The 20,105-nt window shown below is 43.2% G+C and overlaps 1 protein-coding gene across 28 annotated transcripts in view; it reads right to left on the bottom strand.

Annotated features, from left to right (window-relative positions):
* DLG2 (discs large MAGUK scaffold protein 2) overlaps window positions 1–20,105 on the bottom strand; it is a 2,053,927-nt gene that overhangs the window by 73,772 nt on the left and 1,960,050 nt on the right. For all 28 annotated transcript variants that reach the window (XM_080687299.1, XM_080687274.1, XM_080687295.1 and 25 more), the window contains 2 exons: window positions 13,399–13,575; window positions 376–451 (listed from right to left, as the gene is read on the bottom strand). In XM_080687299.1, coding sequence (XP_080543425.1) covers window positions 376–451; window positions 13,399–13,575 — 253 coding nt within the window. The remainder of the gene's footprint in view (window positions 1–375; window positions 452–13,398; window positions 13,576–20,105) is intronic.

The raw sequence follows: 20,105 nt of genomic DNA, 5'->3' as shown, positions 1-20,105 counted from the left end.
AACAGACTAGACATATTTTATGATGAACTGGTATCTTTTATGAAATCCATCCCTTTAGAACATTTCATTTAAAAGAAAACAAATTAAAAAATGAAAACACCTAAATTATATTTCTCTTCTTCATTGTAGTCATTATATCACCTTCATCAATGCATGATTTCTGCTGACCACTAGCAGCTTTACCCCCAGATTTAATATATTCACCATAAATCCATTTCATCAGAAATCACATCATTACTTTTAGCAATACATTTATAACAGTGCTCTACTATCTGGTAGCTTCATAATTTGCTTGCTACTGAAAGACTAAATGTTAATTATAGTTAAATCCATGGCAATCAAGAGAATTTAATGTTTTGATTATTTTGTACCTACCCCTTTTGAATCAATCACTCCAGGTTTTGCATTAAACTTCACTGTCTTCAATCGAGCACGTTCCTTTCTTTCCACCCTAGAGAAAATTAAAAATAAAGACTCTATCAGATGGCCAGTCACTTATGATTAAAGTTCCTCATTAAATGAAGGACACCTCTTCCTATCAGACAGCTCAAATAAAATGTGTTCTAAAATATTTCTGTTCCTTTGTGTAAAAAAGTATACAAAGACAGTATAAAAAGTCTTGGTGTAATGTCTTTAAGTTGCTAAGACATCCCTTGAAATTTCTATGTTACATGTACTGAAAGTAATAGTATTTGGAACAAAGAGGGAGAAAAACCAGTATTTCTTATTTAAGTGCCTGAATAAATCCATCAAAATTTATTTCAAAGACATCACAGCCCATCTAAAGTGGAGATTAAGTAAATTTCTCTTCTCTCTTCAACCTTCTTACCTTCCTTTTGTTTCTTTTTTCTTCCCTTCCCTTTAAGAACACTGGGGAATTTACTACCTTCACCTCCAAACCAAACATGTTACAGATAATCTTGAATTTTTCCTTTTTCCTTTTCCCCCAATGTCCTTCTCCTGTCATTCTTCTGCAGACTTCATCATTTACCTGCCATGTCATTTACTTATCAATCACTTATTGAGGGCCTACTATATGGTTGTAGGGCTGGGTGGGGGTGGAGCTGGGAATAGGGGAAAACATTTTAACAGCATGACTGCAGAGAACATAAAGACTGATAATGCTGCACAGTTAGACCTTTGATAGCCAGGTGGGAGCATATATCTCATGGAAGGATAAAAAGAAGTGGGAAGCATTGAGGTGGGCTTCTTGGAGGAGCTGTCAATTTATGTGAACTTGAAGGATGAGAAAAGCTTGTCAATAGGCAAAGTTCAGGGAGAATTTCCCAGACAGGGGAGACAACATACACCATGAGCTGAGGCTATAAGCAAGCTAAAGGTGGTAGGAAGATTCCGGCACATGGTACATAGAGGATGGGGAAGTGAGGCTGTGGTGGGGCCTCCTTGTAAAGGGTATTCACCCACACTAAGGACTTGGGTTTTTTTCCTTGGGGAATCCTCATGATTAGAGGATATAAAACAGGAAAGTAATAGAATAGATTAGCATTTTAAATAAATGACCCTGGTGAAGAAGAAAGACTGGAGGAGGGAAGGGACAGCTGGAAGCAAGACGCCTATCTATTTATTTATTTTTAAATATCTTTTTATTGATTTCAGAGAGGAAGGGAGAGGGAGAGAGAAATAGAAACATCAATGATGAGAGAGAATCACTGATCGGCTTCCTCCTGCATGCCCCACATAAGGGATCGAATCCACAACCCAGGCATGTGTCCTGAGTGGGAATTGAACTGTGACCTCCTGGTTCATAGGTTGATGCTCAACCACTGAGCCACACTGGCCAGGTCAGGAGGCCTATTTAGAAGATATTGCTATAACCCAGGCAGGAAATGATTAGATATCATAGTGAAGTGGAGGAGAGAGAGGGGCTTGAGGAATATCAGTAAAATAAATATTTTAGGAGTTGTGCCTTGTTTGAAGGCTGGCATTGAAAAAGGGGAAAAAGCAAACATTTAAATATCTTCCTATTTTTTTATGTTTTGCCTCTCCAGTGTATCACATCGTTTCTTCCTCTGTGCCACAATAGCACTTATTTATACCTCTGTGTCGGCTTCTCTCTCATTTCCCTGTGTCTGTTTATTTCTCATTACACATGCAAGGCTCTATGGTCTTTGAAAGCAAGCCCATATATCACTCCACAATGTGTTATAATGAGTCCTCCATAAGTAACTGTTGAACTAACAGAATATTTATTGCATTGTTTTAACATGACATTTTGTTTAAGTATGGCTAGCTCTTATTTCAAAAATGGGCAAAGAAAAGAAAGAGGAAAAACCTAAATCTAGAGAAACTTAATGGTTTCTAAAATCTAAGCTACTCATAGATTAATAATTAACAACATACGCCTTTTAAACTGTGAGCTCTTTTGTGCTTCCAGCTGAAACACAGTGAGAATCAGGGTTTCTATAGTTACGGAATGGAGTTTCAGAATGTATTTATTTCAATGTGAGAGTAGAATATTTGAGTGGAAACAGCTGAACAAAATCTAACCTCACATATGAAAGCAATGTGTTCCACGGAGAGTTTCTATGTGCACCCAACATTCAGGAGTTGGGAGGAGAGCAGGGAAGACTTTAGAGGTGAGCTGCCAGCTGGAAAGATGCTCCCTGACAAAATGCCTTCTCCGAGCTCCTTCAGCTTTTCTCAGTTTTAATTCAAGAGCAAATGCTAATTCATATTCATTTCTTTGGATTTTTCTAACACCGCTGTTATAGCCCTGCCTTTATCCTGGCTTCTTTGCATCAACCAGGCTAATTGTGGAAAAGATGAGTCCAATAGATGTTGCCAAAATGACTGTAGCATGCAGAGAATACACATGGTTATTTGATCAGGCTGTGCAAATTCTGCATAAATCAATAGAACTCACGTGGGCCCCGGACATGCATAATATTAGGCTCAGTATTATATTCTAAAAATTGTTTGGCCACAGCATTCTAATTTTCCCCCCTGTGGTTCTTAAGCCCATTCTTTTCAGATTTCTTTTTTATTTTTAATAAATCTTTATTGTTCAGATTATTACAGGTGTTCCTCTTATTTTCCCACCATAGCTCCCCTCCACCTGATTCCCCACCCCACCCCACCCTCTTACCCCCCGCCACTGTCTTCATCCATAGGTGTAAGCTTTTTGTCCAAACTCTTCCCGCACCCCTCACACCCCCTCCCCTGAGAATTGTCAGTCCACTCCCTTTCTATGTCCCTGATTCTATTATATTCACCAGTCCATTCTGTTCTTCAGATTTTTTTATTCACTTGATTTTTAGATTCACTTGTTGGTAGGTATGTATTTGATGTCATTTTGTTGTTCATAATTTTTATCTTTACCTTTTTCTTCTTCTTCCTCTCCTTAAAGAACACCCTTCAGCATTTCATGTAATCCTGGTTTGGTGGTGATGAACTCCTTTAGCTTTTTCTTGTCTGTGAAGCTCTTTATCTGACCTTCAACTCTGAATGATAGCTTTGCTGGGTAGAGTAATCTTGGTTGTAGGTTCTTGCTGTTCATCACTTTGAATATTTCCTGCCACTCCCTTCTGGCCTGCATAGTTTCTGCCGAGAAATCAGCTGACAGTCGTATGGGTGCTCCCTTGTAGGTAACTAACCGTTTTTCTCTTGCTGCTTTCAAGATTCTCTCTTTGTCTTTTGCCCTTGGCATTTTAATTATGATGTGTCTTGGTGTGGTCCTCTTTGGATTCCTCTTGTATGGGGTTCTGTGTGCTTCCTGAACTTGTAAGTCTATTTCTTTCACCAGGTAGGGAAAGTTTTCGGTCATTATTTCTTCTAATAGGTTTTCAATATTTTGCTCTCTCTCTTCTTCTGGCACCCCCAAAATTCGGATGTTGGTACACTTAAAGTTGTCCCAGAGGCTCCTTACACTATCTTCATATTTTTGGATTCTTTTTTCTTTTTGTTTTTCTGGTTGGGTGTTTTTTGTTTCCTCATGTTTCAAATCTTTGGTTTGATTCTTGGGGTCCTTTGATCTACAGTTGAGTTTCTGTATATTCTTTATTTTAGACAGTGTATGCTTAATTTCTGACTGGTCCTTTTCCATTTTTTTGGCATTCTCATTAAGATCCTTAAAGGTCTCACTAAGTTCCTCAGCGGTTTTTAGAAGATTCTTGAGTAACCTTATAAATGTGGTTCTGAACTCTATGTTGTCCAGTAGTTTGCTTTCCTCCATTTCTCTCATTCGTGACATGTTTCTTTGTCTCTGCATTTTGCTGCTTCCTTGTGTTGATGGAGTGGCTTTGTGTGGTAGGTGACCTGTAGGGGACAGTAGCTCAGCCTCCCCAATCACCTGAGGTGGACGCCTTTGGTACACCCCTTTGTGGGCTGAGTGCAAAGTCTTGGTGTAGTTAAGCCTTGATTGCTGTTGGTACACTGGGAGGAATTGACCTCCAGGCCAATTGGCTGTGAGGACCCGCTGTGTCTGTAATGGAAGAACTGCTGCGCTGGAGACACGCTTATGGTGTAGGACTTGTTTCAGTGGGGCTTTGGTGCTCACTTAGTCTGCCTCTTGAATGTGTCACTTATGGATGTGAGGAGTTGAAATCTGGTGTCTCACACTGACCACTAGGTACACTGGCTTCTGGATCTCCAATGGGGTGCAGGTCAGCTACTGTCTGAGGCCACCCAGCAGGAGCTACAGCGAGAACTACAGTTTTCTCCTCTTTGCTTGGGGTTTGGAGGTTTTGGAGCTGTCTGACCTGGGCTGCAAGTTTGCTAGGTTAAGCTGCGATAGGGCAGGCCATTCATATGCTAAAGCCACTGCTTGGAGCTTGGGTGGGTTTGTAGATTTTGCAGGGCGGGGTCTCAGGGTGTGACCAGGCTAGGGCATGGCAAACAGCGATGGCTGCCAGTAAGCTGGCTCTGCGTATCCGACCGTGTCCCCGCGTCCCGTGCCCCGCGCCCCAGCACAATAAATTATTCCTGCGCGCAGCCCTGCAAGCAAGCCTCCCTCACTTTCCGACCCCACGGCAGACAGTCCAGCTTCTCCCCGTAGGAGTTTGGGTCCCCCGCGTCTCCCCAGAAACTGGAGTTTGGAGTAATCGGGAGCTTATCTCCCTTCGGGTTGAAAACAGCAGTGCTCCCAGTCACCCGCCACCAGCCTGATTCGTGCGTCTCCGTACCTCAGCTTTTCAGCACTTGTACACCCCTCAATGCTGTTTGCTCTTTCCTTCTAGTTGTAGAACTTCCACTCAGCCAGCTTTCCCGTGGTTCTGGGTGATAGACGTTTTGTCTTTTAGTTGTAGTTTTAAAATTGTTGTGCGAGGCAGCAGTTTAGGTGTTTCTCTTTTCAGATTTCTTAAGAAGTGTCCCTATTAGGCCATTTGTAATGGTCCATCCCTTAAATCTTAAAAGGGTTGCAAAGAATGTTGCCAGATGGATGAACAGACAGACAGACAGACACAAACACATGCATACAAACCTAATATTTGATATGGTGTATTATTACTCTTCAAACAGGCAACAGAAGTAAATAACAATTTTTAAAGCCTTCCTTATATAGGTGGCATGGTTTGGTTCACTCATGAAGGAAGTTTTGCTTTCAACTTGGGTTGAAAGTTTCATTAATAATGATGATATATAAGTGGTGGCTAAAGTTTTAACATATAATTATTAATGAAGAATTCCTTCACTTTTACACGATCTCATCTGCTCCCCATAACCCAGTGATGTAGGTGTTATCAACCCTCTTCTATGGCTGGGTAAGCTGAGACTTGAAGTGTATGCCATTAGAAAGTGGTAGAAATAGGGCCTGAACAAGTACCTGCTAACAGCTAACTTTAGTGACTCTGCTTCAGAAACAGCATTCAAGGGCCTTCCACACCTCCCTTATCCAATGGGAATTTTCAAAAACAACGTGATGTTCTGGATGGGAAGTACGTAGCTTTATGGCCAATACAATTCCTTCTTGGTCTGGGCTGAGTTTATCACAATTAATAACAATCCCTTCTCTTGTACTCCCATATTCAAAATGTCCTGAATTAAATAAACCATAACACAATTTAAGCATATAATCACTGAGATAATTCCCTATCTTAACTAATTCCCTATCTTAACAGTCCAGCCTCAATATTAAGAATTAATTTGCTCTTAACACTGACATTCAGGCTAGCCAAATGTGTATTTGCAACATTACGTCACAAGTATGTGATTGATTTCTCTCCTCAGCAGTCTTTTTAGTGTTCACAGAAACCCCACCGTAGTCTTGCTTTCTATCACCGAGGCCCACACTGATTGCCCCTTGGATTTCCCTGCAAACCACCCTCCTTGGTAGTAGTGGTTATGGCTTATCTTTTCTTTCTCACCTTATTCAGTCCTTGCTTCTCTCCAGTGGCTTCTTGGGATGCAAGTGGATAGCTTATTGCTGAAGTGAGAGTTAGGGCTGGGAAACAGGGCCCTACATAGTGCTTTGAGCACCAAAAGCTCAAAATCTGAAGAAAGGAAAATATCCATCTTTTGCAAATGTACAAAAGTATCAGAAGCTATTCTAAGCACTTTGCCTATATTATCTATCATCTGTGCAATGACCCAGAGCTTAACATGGAGCTGGAAATAGAGGAGGAACTTAATGAATCTTTGTTGAATAAATGCACAAATAAATTAACCCTCAAGGAGGCTACTAGTTCTTGACCTGAATGTGAAAACTGAGGCTCAGAGACTTTAAGAGACGTGACCAAACCAGTGTGTCTGATAAAAAACAACAACTGTTCATTGTTTCATGACTTTTTCAATTGGTAAATTTAGCATCACCTTCTCTAAATATTTCACTAAGACTCCTTTGGCAGAAATAGGTGATATTAAATTTCATAAATCTTTATCTAAGGAAAAGGTAGACAGAATAGAGTTGAGAAGAACCACTGTACTTTTATCACACTCAAGAGAGGCAAGCAATTAATTAGATTGTTTAAGCAGAAATAATCCTCTCCGCCCTGGTTTGGTCGCTGACCAAAATACGGAAAATATAAACCGGATGGCAAAATACGAGCAATTGGTTCTGACATCGAGCATCTCCAGAGAGAACCACATGGTCATGCTTTAATGAGCCCAACTGTCTCCTCTGCCCTCTCAGCCAATTCCCATCTGGCCTTTTCAGGTTCTGGCCAACCCCATAATGAAGTCAGGCTTGGAGTGCTAGATGGTGGGAACATCATTTGGTGCTGGGTGTTCCTTTGGCTGTGCTCCACAAGGTTCTGTTGCAGGGAGAATGGAAATGCCATCCATGTTACTAGCCACAGGCTTGCTGCAAAAGCTAGGCCAGAAAACCCTTATGCAATGCCAGCTGCAATCTGTCATCTGAGAACCCAGGTGACCAGTCACTGTAGGGCAATGTATAGAGACTTGGATTAAAGACTATGGAACAAATCTCAGCTTGGCCATTCCCAAACTATGTAGTCTCAGAAAAACAGAGATTTATGCTAAATCACACAAGACTGGGTTTGAATTCTGCCTCTACCACTTACTAATTCTATGACCTAGGGCAGGTCACTCACCCTCTTAGGATCTCAGGTTGATGTTGTTAAATTAGAATATTAACACAGACTTCAAGAAATTATGGTGAATGTTAAATGAGATAATACAAGAAAATTGTTTCACACAGTGTTTAAAACCTAGTAAGAACGCCTTAATTGGCAAGGGCTCCTGGTACACACCTGGTGAGGTGGAAAGCCACATGGCTTTACTACCAGAGAGACCTGGGTTTTGCCACTGACCGGCTGTAACCCTTGGTTTCCTTATAAGGCTTTTGTGAAGATTAAATGCAACTGTATATTTGAAAGCACCTGGCACAATACAGAGGCAGTGCTGTCATCAGATGGAATCTATCCCTCTGTCTGCTGCCCTTTCACTTCTCTTGATACCTGCTATAGACTGAAGGTTTGTGCCCTCAACCCCCACCTTGTCAGTTCATCTAGTAAAGCCCTGATCCCCAATGTGATGGTATTTGGAGGTGGGGCCTTATGGAGAGAATTAGGTTAGGAGGGTGGAGACATTATAAATGGGATTAGTGCCCTTAGAAGAAGAGACATATGAAAAAAAACAATCTCTCTTTCAGCCATGTAAGGAGACAGCAAGAAGGCCATCTGCCAACTAGGAAGGGGCCCTCACTGAGAACCCAATTAGCCAGCACCTTGAATTTGGACTCCCAGTCTCCAGAACTGTGAGAAATCAATGTTTACTATTTAAGCCACCCAATCTGTGGTATTTTGTTATGGCAGCCTGAGTCGAGTAGGACAATAACATTATTTATGATACATCCCTCATTGCTCTAATCACAGTGCAGCTGTACCATAGCTACATGCTGGTCCCATAAATGTTGGGCTCCAGATAGTGGCCCAATGACAGCTCTTGGCACCCAGATGCTGCTCAAGCAATGCTTGCTGAATTAAATTTTGAGAAGTCTTACTTTTGTAACTTTGGGAGATAGGATTGCATATGAAGTAGGAACATCAATTCTGCAGCCTGGATTCAAATCCCAGTTCTGTCATGTACTAGCTAGGCAATTTTAGGCAAGTTAACCAACCTCCTGATTTATCAAATGAAAATAATATCACTTCCTTTATAAGGTTGCAATGTGGTTTAAATAAGTTATTGTAAAGGACTTAGAACAGTGTCTAACATCATGTCCTAGTAGTGTTTTGGTAAATAAAATTCATTCACCATCTTCAAAAAATGGAGGGGGAAGGCAATCATTTTCATCTTGGTTGTACTGGGATGATTAAATGGAATCATAATAGGGAAACATTTTTGTAAGTGGTAATGTCACACACTGATGTGCTCCATTATGAGATTTTTCCAGATCCACTTCATTAGCTGAACTATAGCCATAAAAGGGGCTATAGGGAAATTAAGAATGGAAAAATAACCCCAATGTAATAGTAAATTATATTTGTACCAGTTGCCATTTATTCTGAGCTGAATGTAATCTGAAATGAGGCTGCCTCATTAGAAGTAAAGTATTAAAGAGTAGGCTCAGAACAGGCTCATGACAGGCTTTAAGCTGCATTAAAATAAGTGCATAAGACTCTGTGAAGAACCAAGATGGTGGTGTAGATAAACGCCTGTACTTGCTGCCTTCAACAGCCACATCAAAATTACAACTAAAACACAAAACAACCATCATTTAGAACTGGCTAAAAGCTGGCTGAATGGAAGACCTACAACTAAAGAAGTAAAGAAGGAAGCACATTGAGACTGGTAGGAGAGGCAGAGGCACAGAACGGGCTAGATTGGCACCCACCTGTGTCCCCTTTTTAATCGGGAGGGAGATAGACTCTGTGGAACCACCCATGAGGAGCAAGGGGTCCCAGCCCCACACCAGACCCCTATCCCTGGGTCCCAGAGCTGGGAAGAGAAGTCCCTGCAACTTTGGGTTATAAAAATCAGTGGGGTTTGGGGCTGAGTGACACGGAGTCTGGTGAAGACCCAGGTGTTCCTTTTAAAGAACCGGGCATGAACTTACATGGTCCTGCTTCTTCTGAGCTCCAGCACCAGGGGCACCCAGACACATATAGGGAGGAAATGAATTGTCTGGCATTGGGGCAGGAACTTGGGGGAGGGAGGCTTTCTCCCAGACGAGGCTGCTTGAAGAGTTCATTGTTCTAGTGCTGGGACCTCCCAATGGAGTTTCCATCAGCTTGGCCCAGACTGTTTGCTCCACCCTGGTGATTCCCTGAGACCCCACCCAATCCAATTTACAGCTCCACCCAACCTGTTTGCACCCACTTTTCCACACGAATGGCCTGTCCCTGCTCAGGCTTCAGACTTTGCTAAAATCTCTCAAACAATCTAAAGCTGGTGACAGTGTGTCCCAAACCTATCAATAAAAGGCCCAAGATCCAGCACTAGCACCAGCCTGCCTTGCTTCACAGCTGGACCTCGCCTCCTGCACACTGTAGTTGCAGCTGGTCATCACAGCCAATTGACCTGGAGGCCAACTCCTTCCATAGACGCCAAGAGCAATCAAGGCTCAGCTACTAGACTGTGCACACAGCCCACACAGGGGCCACCTGTGAAAGAAATAGACTTACAAGTCCAGCAAGCACAGAGATTCCCAAACAAGAGGAACCCAAAGAGGCCCACACCAAGACACATCATAATTATGATGCCAAAGGTTAAAGACAAAGAGAGAATCTTAAAAGCAGCAAGAGATAAGCAGTTAAGTTACCTACAAGGGAGTGCCCATACAACTGTCAGCTGATTTCTCAACGAAAACTTTGCAGGCCAGAAGGGAGTGGCAAGAAATACTTTGCAGGCCAGAAGGGAGTGGCAAGTGATGAATAGCAAGGACCTACAACCAAGATTACTCTACCAAGCAAAGCTCTCAGTTAGAAATGAGGGTCAGATAAGGAGGTTCACAAATAAGAAAAAGCTAAAGGAGTTCATCACCAGCAAAAAAATGAAATGTTAAAGGGTATTCAAGAAGAAGAAGGAGGAGGAGGAGGGGAAGGGGGATAAAGGATATGAACAATAAAATGGCAACAAATACATATCTATCAACAATTGAATCTAAAAATTAAAATAAATGAACACAAAATGCAATGAACAAAATAAACTGATGAATAAAAGAGAATCAGAGGCATGGAAGTATGGAACAGACTGATGAATCTCAGAGGGAAGGGGGGTGGGCGGGAAGAGATTAACCAAAGATCTTACCTATGGACACAGACAATAGGGTGGTGAAGGCCTGGGTGGGGTGGGAATTGGGTGGAGGGGAGCAGTGGGGGGAAAAGGGGGACATCTGTAATACTTTCAACAATAAAGGTTTTTTAAAAAAGAACTCTGTGAGATATGATATTAATTTCTTCTTTATATTTTTCTAAAATTTTCCACTTTTCTACAATGAAATGTATGACCTTGGAATGAATTAAAATTCTAAAGAGAAAATTTTAGAGAAATTAATTTACAGCCACACACACACACACACACACACACACACACACAGGCACACACATACACATATGAAGGAGGGAACTGGACCTTAATGAGATACAATACAAACAAATATCAATATTAGATTCACTAGACAAACTTCTTTTCCAGGCCAGCTGTAGTATGGTTGTTAAAATGATTCTCACCCCCCTCAAAAAGACAGTCAACTTAAGAATGACCGCTAGTAGGTGGAAGATTACAAGAAGAATAGCACCTAGAATGTTTCCTGGGAAGAAAAGGGTGTGTAATCTAACAAAGGAAGAAGTATTGACAAGGCTGATTAGAATCACAGAACCACAGGGTTGGAAAGAGGCTGAAAAATCATACAGTTCAACTCTCCCATCCAAAGCCTGAATCCCTTGTGCAATTTTCCTGACACTACATCTTCTATTATCAGAATCACCTGGAGCAATGGTCGGCAAACTGCGGCTCACGAGCCACATGCAGCTCTTTGGCTCCTTGAGTGTGGCTCTTCCACAAAATACCACAGCCTGGGCGAGTCTATTTTGAAGAAGTGGCATTAGAAGAAGTTTAAGTTTAAAAAAATTGGCTCTCAAAAGAAATTTCAATCGTTATACTGTTGATATTTGGCTCTGTTGACTAATGAGTTTGCCGACGACTGACCTGGAGGAATTTACAGAAAAATAAAGGTTTTCAGGACCCATCCAGGCAGACTGAATTAGAATCTTAGTGTGTGTGTGTGTGTGTGTGTGTGGGGGGGGGGGGGGGGGGGAAGGACGGGGGAGGGGCGGCGCCGCAGGGGTGTGTGGGGAAGGTAGGGGATGGGCATATGTAAGTTTTTATAATGTTCCCTGGTGTGAAAATCATTATTCTAGCTCACTATCTTTCAGGTACTCCACACCATCTCTGAGCAGCTCTGCCTGTGAGTGAACAAAAAGCACTTTAACATGAGCTACAGTCTATTTCCACATAGCTTTCCTTCCCCACCCATTTCTTCCTTGGGGCTTTTTTCTACAGAGCAGCCCCTCAGACAGCTTCGGTTAATTAAATCAAATCAAATAAAAATGCATGTTGCTTTGACATATTCTTTTGTGAAGTAAATTAAATGGAGAGACACAGAATATAAACTAGGGCTGAGAGAAATGCTTTGAATACAAAATAGTTCAGAAAACATTACAAGCCATGGCACAAACTCTGAATGTCCTCTCAAAGCAATGTGAGGCAGCCATCCAGATGCCCAGAGGTTTAGAGAGCCCCAGGGCTCTGTCTGCTGGTGGGAGAGTCCTAGGCATGGGCAGGGAGGTGGGGAGGGTCCCTGGAATTTCAGTTGCTTCTCTGCAAGTCCACCCCTCAAGGTGAGGGAGCAGCTGTGAATAATTGGCCTGCTATCCCCCAACCCCCACAAGGCCCTTTCTCCCCAGGCTGTGAGGCCACAGGTAGAGAAAGATAGGAGACCAGTCTTCTGTGGGGTTATTCTTCGGTATAATTTACATCTTTCCACTGTGGTTTAAGCCAGCTCAGTCATTGGACGCCGTTGTGTGTGGCAGCACTTACATTCTTCACTGAGGATTTTTACAGAGGTGTTGGGGGTCTGGATGTGAGGTGAGCCCTTTGAGAAACCCGCAGCTCATGGTGACTGCTCTGAATAAGCATTATTCCCGACTTTCATTTCTTGCCATATCTCTTCTCTAGGGTACAGATAATTTGGTTCTTAGTCAGTCTCTGGGGGAAGGGAAGTTCCTTTCCACTGGTGAAGATTAGAAGCTGCAACAGATGAAGGACTTGGCTGTTCTGAAGTATATTCCTGCCTTTCTAAAGCAGAATTGAACAAATCCTTAGAAAAGTAAGAGCATAACTTAGGAAGCATGGAACTAAATATCTGAGTGGGAGTGAGGGGGAAGGTGTAGGGTAGGGTGGGGAATAGGATAACCAAAGGAGTGAAAAGCAGTTGTAAACTCAGTCTTTCCACCTCACCCGATTTGACAGCTCGTGTCCCAAGCATCTGGATTTGAAATGGAATGGAAGTTTGTAGTTGATTTCCTTCAATATTTGGAGGTAACACACAACCAGGGTCTTGGTCTTACCTTAGTAAACAATCTACTTTCTTTGGCTTTTACCTGGTCTTTCTAGGAAATTATCTGTTAAATTTCGAACCTTTGGAACAAGCCTTCTGAGGGTGTAAGTCAGCATGCAAGCTGATGGGCATAATCTTGCAATTGGGAATGCTGGTCGAGGTTTGAGGAAGACAGTGTTGGCAGATCCTCTTTTTTCCTTTATGCCCTATCACAGTCACCAGTTTCAGTAAAACCCGAATATGAAGGGAGTGAGACTATTTAATTTGTGTCACCTGTCACCTCTGACCATTTCCCCGCAGACTGACTATCCCACTCACAGAGATAATTGTGAACACTTTGCCACATGTTCATCCTCCCTCAGCTCCACTCCCTGGAGAGCGGAAGGGCGAGTGCTCTGAAACAGAGAAGGCCTTCTTACCTCCGTTTGCTGGGGATGACCCCCATCTCCTCGCTGTCTCCATCCAGGGTGACTCTCCGGGCTTGCCACCACTCATCATCAGAGGCATTGATCACGTGAAGAATATCTCCGTATTTAAAACTAAGTCCTTGACTTGGCAGCCCGCTGTCCTTGCTCTTGTCATAGTCAAACATGGCTCTGGAGGGAATAACAAGAGAGGACATTGTTAGGACTCTCTGGAGCACAGATTTAGGATTCCCAGTTTTGATTTTTCACTCTTGCCCTGAGCTCCCGTCATCCAGCTTCTAGGACTAACTCCCAAATCGCAGTCCACATTCCTGTTGCTTTGGTCGCAAATGGAGGTTAGTTCTTGCTTCTCCTTGGTGGTTGCAGGGGGAGCCTCTAGACTCTTGAAACTGGGGTGCTTTTTTTTGGAGACTATCATTGTAACAAGGTGATAATAGGAGATGGTAAAGATAGTTTAGTACCTGATGAAGATTTTTTTTTTCTTTCCCACTATGGTCAATTTTTTAAAATCATGAAAAAGAAGAAAACAACGAAGAGAAGCATGGGCATCTTTCTGAATGAAACATTTGTGTTATGGACAAATCCTCTCCGATGTACCATTCTGTAGAACCCTTTCCTTTATAATAGGGAAAAATGGTAAAAACTCAAATGTCCACTCACAGGGGACTGTGATCCTCCACTCAACTGGAATACTGGACCATCACTGAAATTGGATGTTTGCAGAGGTTAATATAATGACACGAGTAAATGCTTAAAATGCAAATCTATACACCTATGTTTATGTGTGTGTGTATAGATAGATCAAAATTACATGGATAAGACAAATCTTGCTGCTTCCACAGAATGCTGAGCCCACCTCATCATTGCAATTATAACTCTGGGTCGTATGTCTTGCTTTATGTATCATGCTTTCCCCACCGAAGAGCATTTGCTTAGCCTGGCAAAGCCCAACACATGTATGACTGGTGCGGTGAGAGAGTTGGAAGCAGAATTAAAATGATGACTGAGACCTTATAATAATCAGCTGTTGCCTTCAGAAGGTACAATTTGTCTCCCTCCTCCTGGATGCCCCACTCTCACAAACCACCACCACACACACAACATACAATTTCTCTAAAGAAGCAGATTTTTCCATCTCCCTCTTTATTCCTCTGTGATTCCATTCTAAGAATTTCCCTGGAGTGCAAACACTACGCAAGAAAAATTAGCTAGATCTGGGAAACAGACTTTTCTAATATCACCGAGGACTAAGTGGGGTTCTTTTCATTTTTTTTTTCTCTTTATGAACGAAATGCCATATCTGCTGTCATGGCAACCGAAAAGAGCTGAAGGCAGCATCTAAAGCTCTGAAATGCAGCAGGAAAAGTCGAATTCCTTGCAACACCGCCCCTTCTTCCACTAACTCTGTCCCCATGGGAGGAATATGGAGGGAGTTTTTCGGTTTCAGCCCCGGAATGACTCCTTTCTACTTTGGCTATTTGCATGTTCCTACCAAAAGTTTCAACAAAGCCTGTGCCAGGAAAATAGGGCGGGGAGAGGACAGAGACCCACTCTGGAAATTGTCACTTCTCTGGCTGGGTGATGTGACATAAATTAACATTCCTGAGCCACAGGTTTTTTCATGTGAAATTAGTTCAATAACTATATTCACAGGGAGCTGTTGTGAGCATTAATAAAATAACACATACGAAGCACCCAGCCCCTGGTAGGTGCTGCATAGCAGAGTGTAACACAGGGGTTAAGAATATAGACTGAGGATCCAGAGATAGAGAAGCATTGATCAGACCATCAAACCTCAGAGGGAAGGTAGGGGAGGGTGGGGGTAAGGGAGAGAGATCAACCAAAGGACTTGTATGCATGCATATAACCCTAACCAATGGACACAGACACCAGGGGGGTGAGGGCATGAGTGGGGGGGGGGGGGATGGGGGGATAAGGACACATATGTAATACCTTAATCAATAAAGAAAAAAACCCAATATAGACTGAGGGGCCACACTGTGAGGGCCATATCCTGGCCTATGACTTCCTGTGAGTCATATAGCTGGTCACCCAGGTGAGCTACTTACCCTTCTTAGGGCTCAGTTCTGTCCTATGTAACAGAGTGGTGATAACAGAACCTCCATGAAGGAATTGTATGGATGAAATGTTACCTAAGGCAATACATGGAAAGCATGCACAACAGTACCTGGCTCATAGTGACAATAAGTATGAACTGTTGTTATTATTATTTGCCCTTTCCCTTTTGAGTGTATATTCACAAAAATCCTTTCTACAAATGCTACTCGGTGCAAAAAGTGGCTGACACAGCAGTCCTGAGGCCACTACCCTCCAGAAGGCCTGCTTGCAAGGGTGGCTCTTGGCTTACTTCGGGGGAACTTAGGTTTTGGGAAGTTTCTCATGGTTTCCACTCTGCCTAAATTGTGTAACTGGTAACATGATGCTGAACACTGGCTTCTCTTCTGGGAGTCTGGAAATTTGCCAGGCAGAGGATACCTGTGTGATCAGCCCCCAGTAAAAACCCTGGACCCTGAGTCTCTAATGAGCTTCCCCGGTAGACAATATTTTACACCTGCTGGCACAATGTGTTGCCGGAGGAACTGGGCATGTTCGGGGTGACTCCACTGGGAAGCCAGACCCAGTTTTCATGCTCCTTTTCTGTGCTGATTTTGCTTTGAATCCTTTTGCTCTAATAAATAAGTTATGAGTATGACGAGGCTGAGGCCTGTGAACCCTCCTAGTGAATCATTGATCCAGGAGTTGTCTTGAGGACCCCCAACACTCACTGGATATTGTAAAGCATATTCACATACACTACCTCATTTGTGATTCAATCCAACCCTACAAATAAGTACGTCCACATACATAGTGGTATCCCCTTACTGTAGATAAGAGATCTATCTGGTGGGGCCCACTGACTAACCACAGATACATGACCTAGGGCTGGAGCTTAGGTCTCCTGATCCCGAGTCCCAGCTCAATTCTTTTTACCTTGTCTCCCCCTCAATCTGGGAGGTGGTGACAAGGTGGCAGGGATGATAACCGTGATGGCAATCACGACTAATGCCCATGTTAGGGGGCCTAACACTTTGCATTCATTGTCTTATTTGACATCAGAGCAACCCGAAAGGTAGAGATTCGTATTTGTTTTACAGATGAGAGAAGGAAACTCAGGAAGTTAGGGAACCTGCCCCAGGCCACACATACACATATAGTAGAGAATGGGTCTAGGTAGGACAAGCTCTGTCTGAGTTCAAAATCCCCATTCTTGGCCATTTCAACATCAGGCTCAATTTCTCAGTTTGTCACCCTCTGGCCATAGTCATACCTTAGCAGCACCAGGAACCTTAGAGTTCCCTTCAGAGTTGACCACCTCTTCCCCTATAAATCCCTGAAGTTCCCAGCCATTTAGTTCTTGTCCCAGTATTTCTTTTTAAAAAAATATATATTTTTATTGATTTCAGAGAAGAAGGGAGAGGGAGAGAGAGATAGAAACATCAATGATGAGAATCATTAATCGGCTGCCTCCTGCAAACCTCCCCGCCCACCCCCCCCACCCCCCTCACTGGGGATCGAGCCCATAACCTGGGCATGTGCCCTGACAGGGAATTGAACCCTGACCTCCTGGTTTATAGGTTGATGCTCAACCACAGAACCACGCTGGCCTGGCTTGTCCCAGTTATTTCTTATCTTAAAAATTCCTGAAGCTCTGGTTTGGCTCCCGGCTCCTTCTGAATGTAAAGTGTAGGGAGTGGAGGTAGAAAAGCCACCAGGAAAGCTGGCAGGTGGTGGCTGAGAAGGCAGGCTCTAGCATCAGACTGCCTGGGTTTGCCACTTTTTAACTGTGTGACCTTGAACAAGTTACTTGACCTCTCTGGGCTTCAAGTGTTGTTAACGGTAAAACTAGCATAGTAATAACAGCAGCTGAGGACTAAATGAAATAATATATGCAAAGTATTGCAGCACCAACTTGGCACTAGTGAGTGCTCAGCAACTGTTTATTATTACTGTAATAATTGTTATTCTGAAAAAAAATGGACTGGGTCCCAATGGGCCACTTAGCATAACTGTCTTGTGGACACTGTATAGACATCTAAAACCTTCTCTATCCTCAGGACCCAGTACAGCACTGGGCACTAAGTGGATCCTCGGAGCAGGTCTGGGAAATGTTTCCAGATGACGTTCAGAAGCCCCACTTCTCCAAAGCCTCAGCGTCCCAACATGTAAGGGGAGGGGAGTAGAGACTGTTCCTAGAGGTGCCCACCAGGGTCAGACACTCATGTCCTGCACTCCATTCTCTTCCCAAGAATCCCCGAGGGGAGGCTCCCACTCTGGCCTTCAGCAATCAGTGTCCTGGAGGAAGGGGCGTGGCGACACTCTTTCCATGAGTGCTATTTATCTCGGACAACCTTCCCCTCTAGGATCACACCGATTCAGACTTGTCAGGTCCCTACAAACAAGCAGCTGACACGTTTCAGCGGTGCCTGGCTCCTTTGGATATTAATGGATCATCACATCTGGGAAAAATGCTCCAATGCCTCATCACTTAATTTAAAAAGCGATAAGCTGTTTTTAATTTGTTTTATGTGCTAATTCATCACAGCAACTTTTATAAAATGCCATTAAGACTCACACTTCCCACCCAGGGTGCTTTTAACAAGTCCATTAGACAAGAGGAATTAGACATGAATAATGCAGTGGCTCTCCCATCCTCCTGCCCCTCCTGCATTTCAGTGTGTGGTGGCCCTGGGCCAAACCAGCGAGTGTAGGGAGGGAAGAGTAAAGCTGCTCGTCCTGAAGGCTCAGGGCTGTGGCTGTGAGATACTTGGGTACCTGATGAAACTGTGCTTAGTAAGTGCCCACAGTGTGCTAAGGACTCTATATTCATTGTCTCACTCAATTTACTGGGGTGGAAGACAACAGTTGGGTTATATGCTAAGCGTTGGAGAGAGAAGTGACCTGGGTTAAAGTCCCAACTCTGCCATTCCTAGTTGTGAATTTCAGGAGGTATGTTACTTCACCTCTTAGATGGCCTCTGAACCATCGATGACAACTCCCTCATCGATGGAATACGGATAATGAGGACATTAACTCAAAAGATTGTTATAGACATACAACAATGGGAAGATGCACACGAAGTGCCCAACACCAAACAGAATGAATTTCACTTTATTACTTCTGATAGCGATCCTGCCGTGCAAGCAGTTTTGATCTCATAAAGGAAATGAGACCCAAAGAGCTAAAATGAAAAAAAAAAAAAAAAAAGCTAGTATGTGGCAGAACCAAGATTTAAATATAGATAGATGTGTCTGAATCTAAAGCCCAGCTTGGAATTCTCTATTAGGAATGTGGGACTTAGACCACATGTCAAAGAACTTCCTGATTTGATGGTCACATTTATAAGGACACCATGGACTAGATTCCAGGAGAGAGGTGTGAGTCGTTTATTAAGTGCACATTCAATTCTCACAACTGCCCTGCCATGCATATACCAGCCCTGTATTACAGATGAGAAAATATAGATTTGGGTAATCTAAGTAGCATATCCTGAGTCACACCAGAGTCACACCAGCTGTCAAGTGGTAGGGCAGAACTCAGCTCAAAACCTGTCTACCTCTGTGAGGCCAGAGAACTTCCTGTTAACCAACCTGTGTGTTTTTGCAAGCAACCCTCTCCAACCCCAAACATTCACAGCAGTTGGGTTATATGCTAAGCATTGGAGAGAGAAGTGACCTGGGTTGAAGTCCCAACTCTGCCATTCCTAAGACTGCAGTAACATTTAATAATCATGGGTCATAATAGCATGTTAGTCAGAGGATCGGTTTTGGCTGAACCACTTTGAGATTGGTATAGTGCAGCCATGGGCAAACTACGGCCCGCGGGCCGGATCCGGCTGTTCTACCCGGTTCTCTTGCTCTCCCCTCCGCTCCTTTACTTTGAATTTATATTAGTTCACACAAACACTCCATCCATGCTTTTGTTCCGGCCCTCCGGTCCAGTTTAAGAACCCATTGTGGCCCTCGAGTCAAAAAGTTTGCCCACCCCTGGTATAGTGGAATGGCAAGGGTGGAGAGAACTCACAGGGATAGTAGCCCTAAGAACAGGAAAAAGCACATGATGTGTCTCATGGTTGCCCAGGATATGGTAGGAAGAATAATCCCCAAGCCCCTCTTGCCAAAGGTGTCCACACCTTACTCCCCAGAACCTGTGACTATGTTACTTTACTATATGGCAAAAGAGATTTGCTGATGTGATAAGGGCTAAGGGTCTTGAGATGGGGAGATTATTTAGGATTATCAGTGGGGAGCCAATGGAGTCCTTAACCATGGAAGAGAAGACAGAAGAATAGGTCAGAGAGATGCTACATGAGAAGGACTCGACTGCCATTGCTGGGTTGGGAGATGGAGGAAGGAAATTTGTTACAGCAGTAAGAGGAAACTGATAGCAGAACACAAGACACAAATTGATTTACTAGAGCAGTGGTCGGCAAACTCATTAGTCAACAGAGTGGAAAACCACATGTGGCTCGCGAGCCGCAGTTTGCCGACCACTGTACTAGAGGGCCGGTAGAAGGCAAAGCTCACCGGTTTGATGATCCTCTCAAAGGTTCTTTAGAATATTTAGAATAAAAACTAGTCAGTGACAATAATAACAACCTACTGAGTACCTCCTATTGGGCCAGCCATGTGCAAAGTACCATT

Source organism: Plecotus auritus (assembly GCF_963455305.1).
Source record: "Plecotus auritus genome assembly, chromosome: 9".
In the NCBI taxonomy this organism is placed as follows: Eukaryota; Metazoa; Chordata; class Mammalia; order Chiroptera; family Vespertilionidae; genus Plecotus; species Plecotus auritus.
The sequence above is the reverse complement of the archived record's forward strand: the minus strand, read 5'-3'. Positions and strand labels throughout refer to the sequence as shown.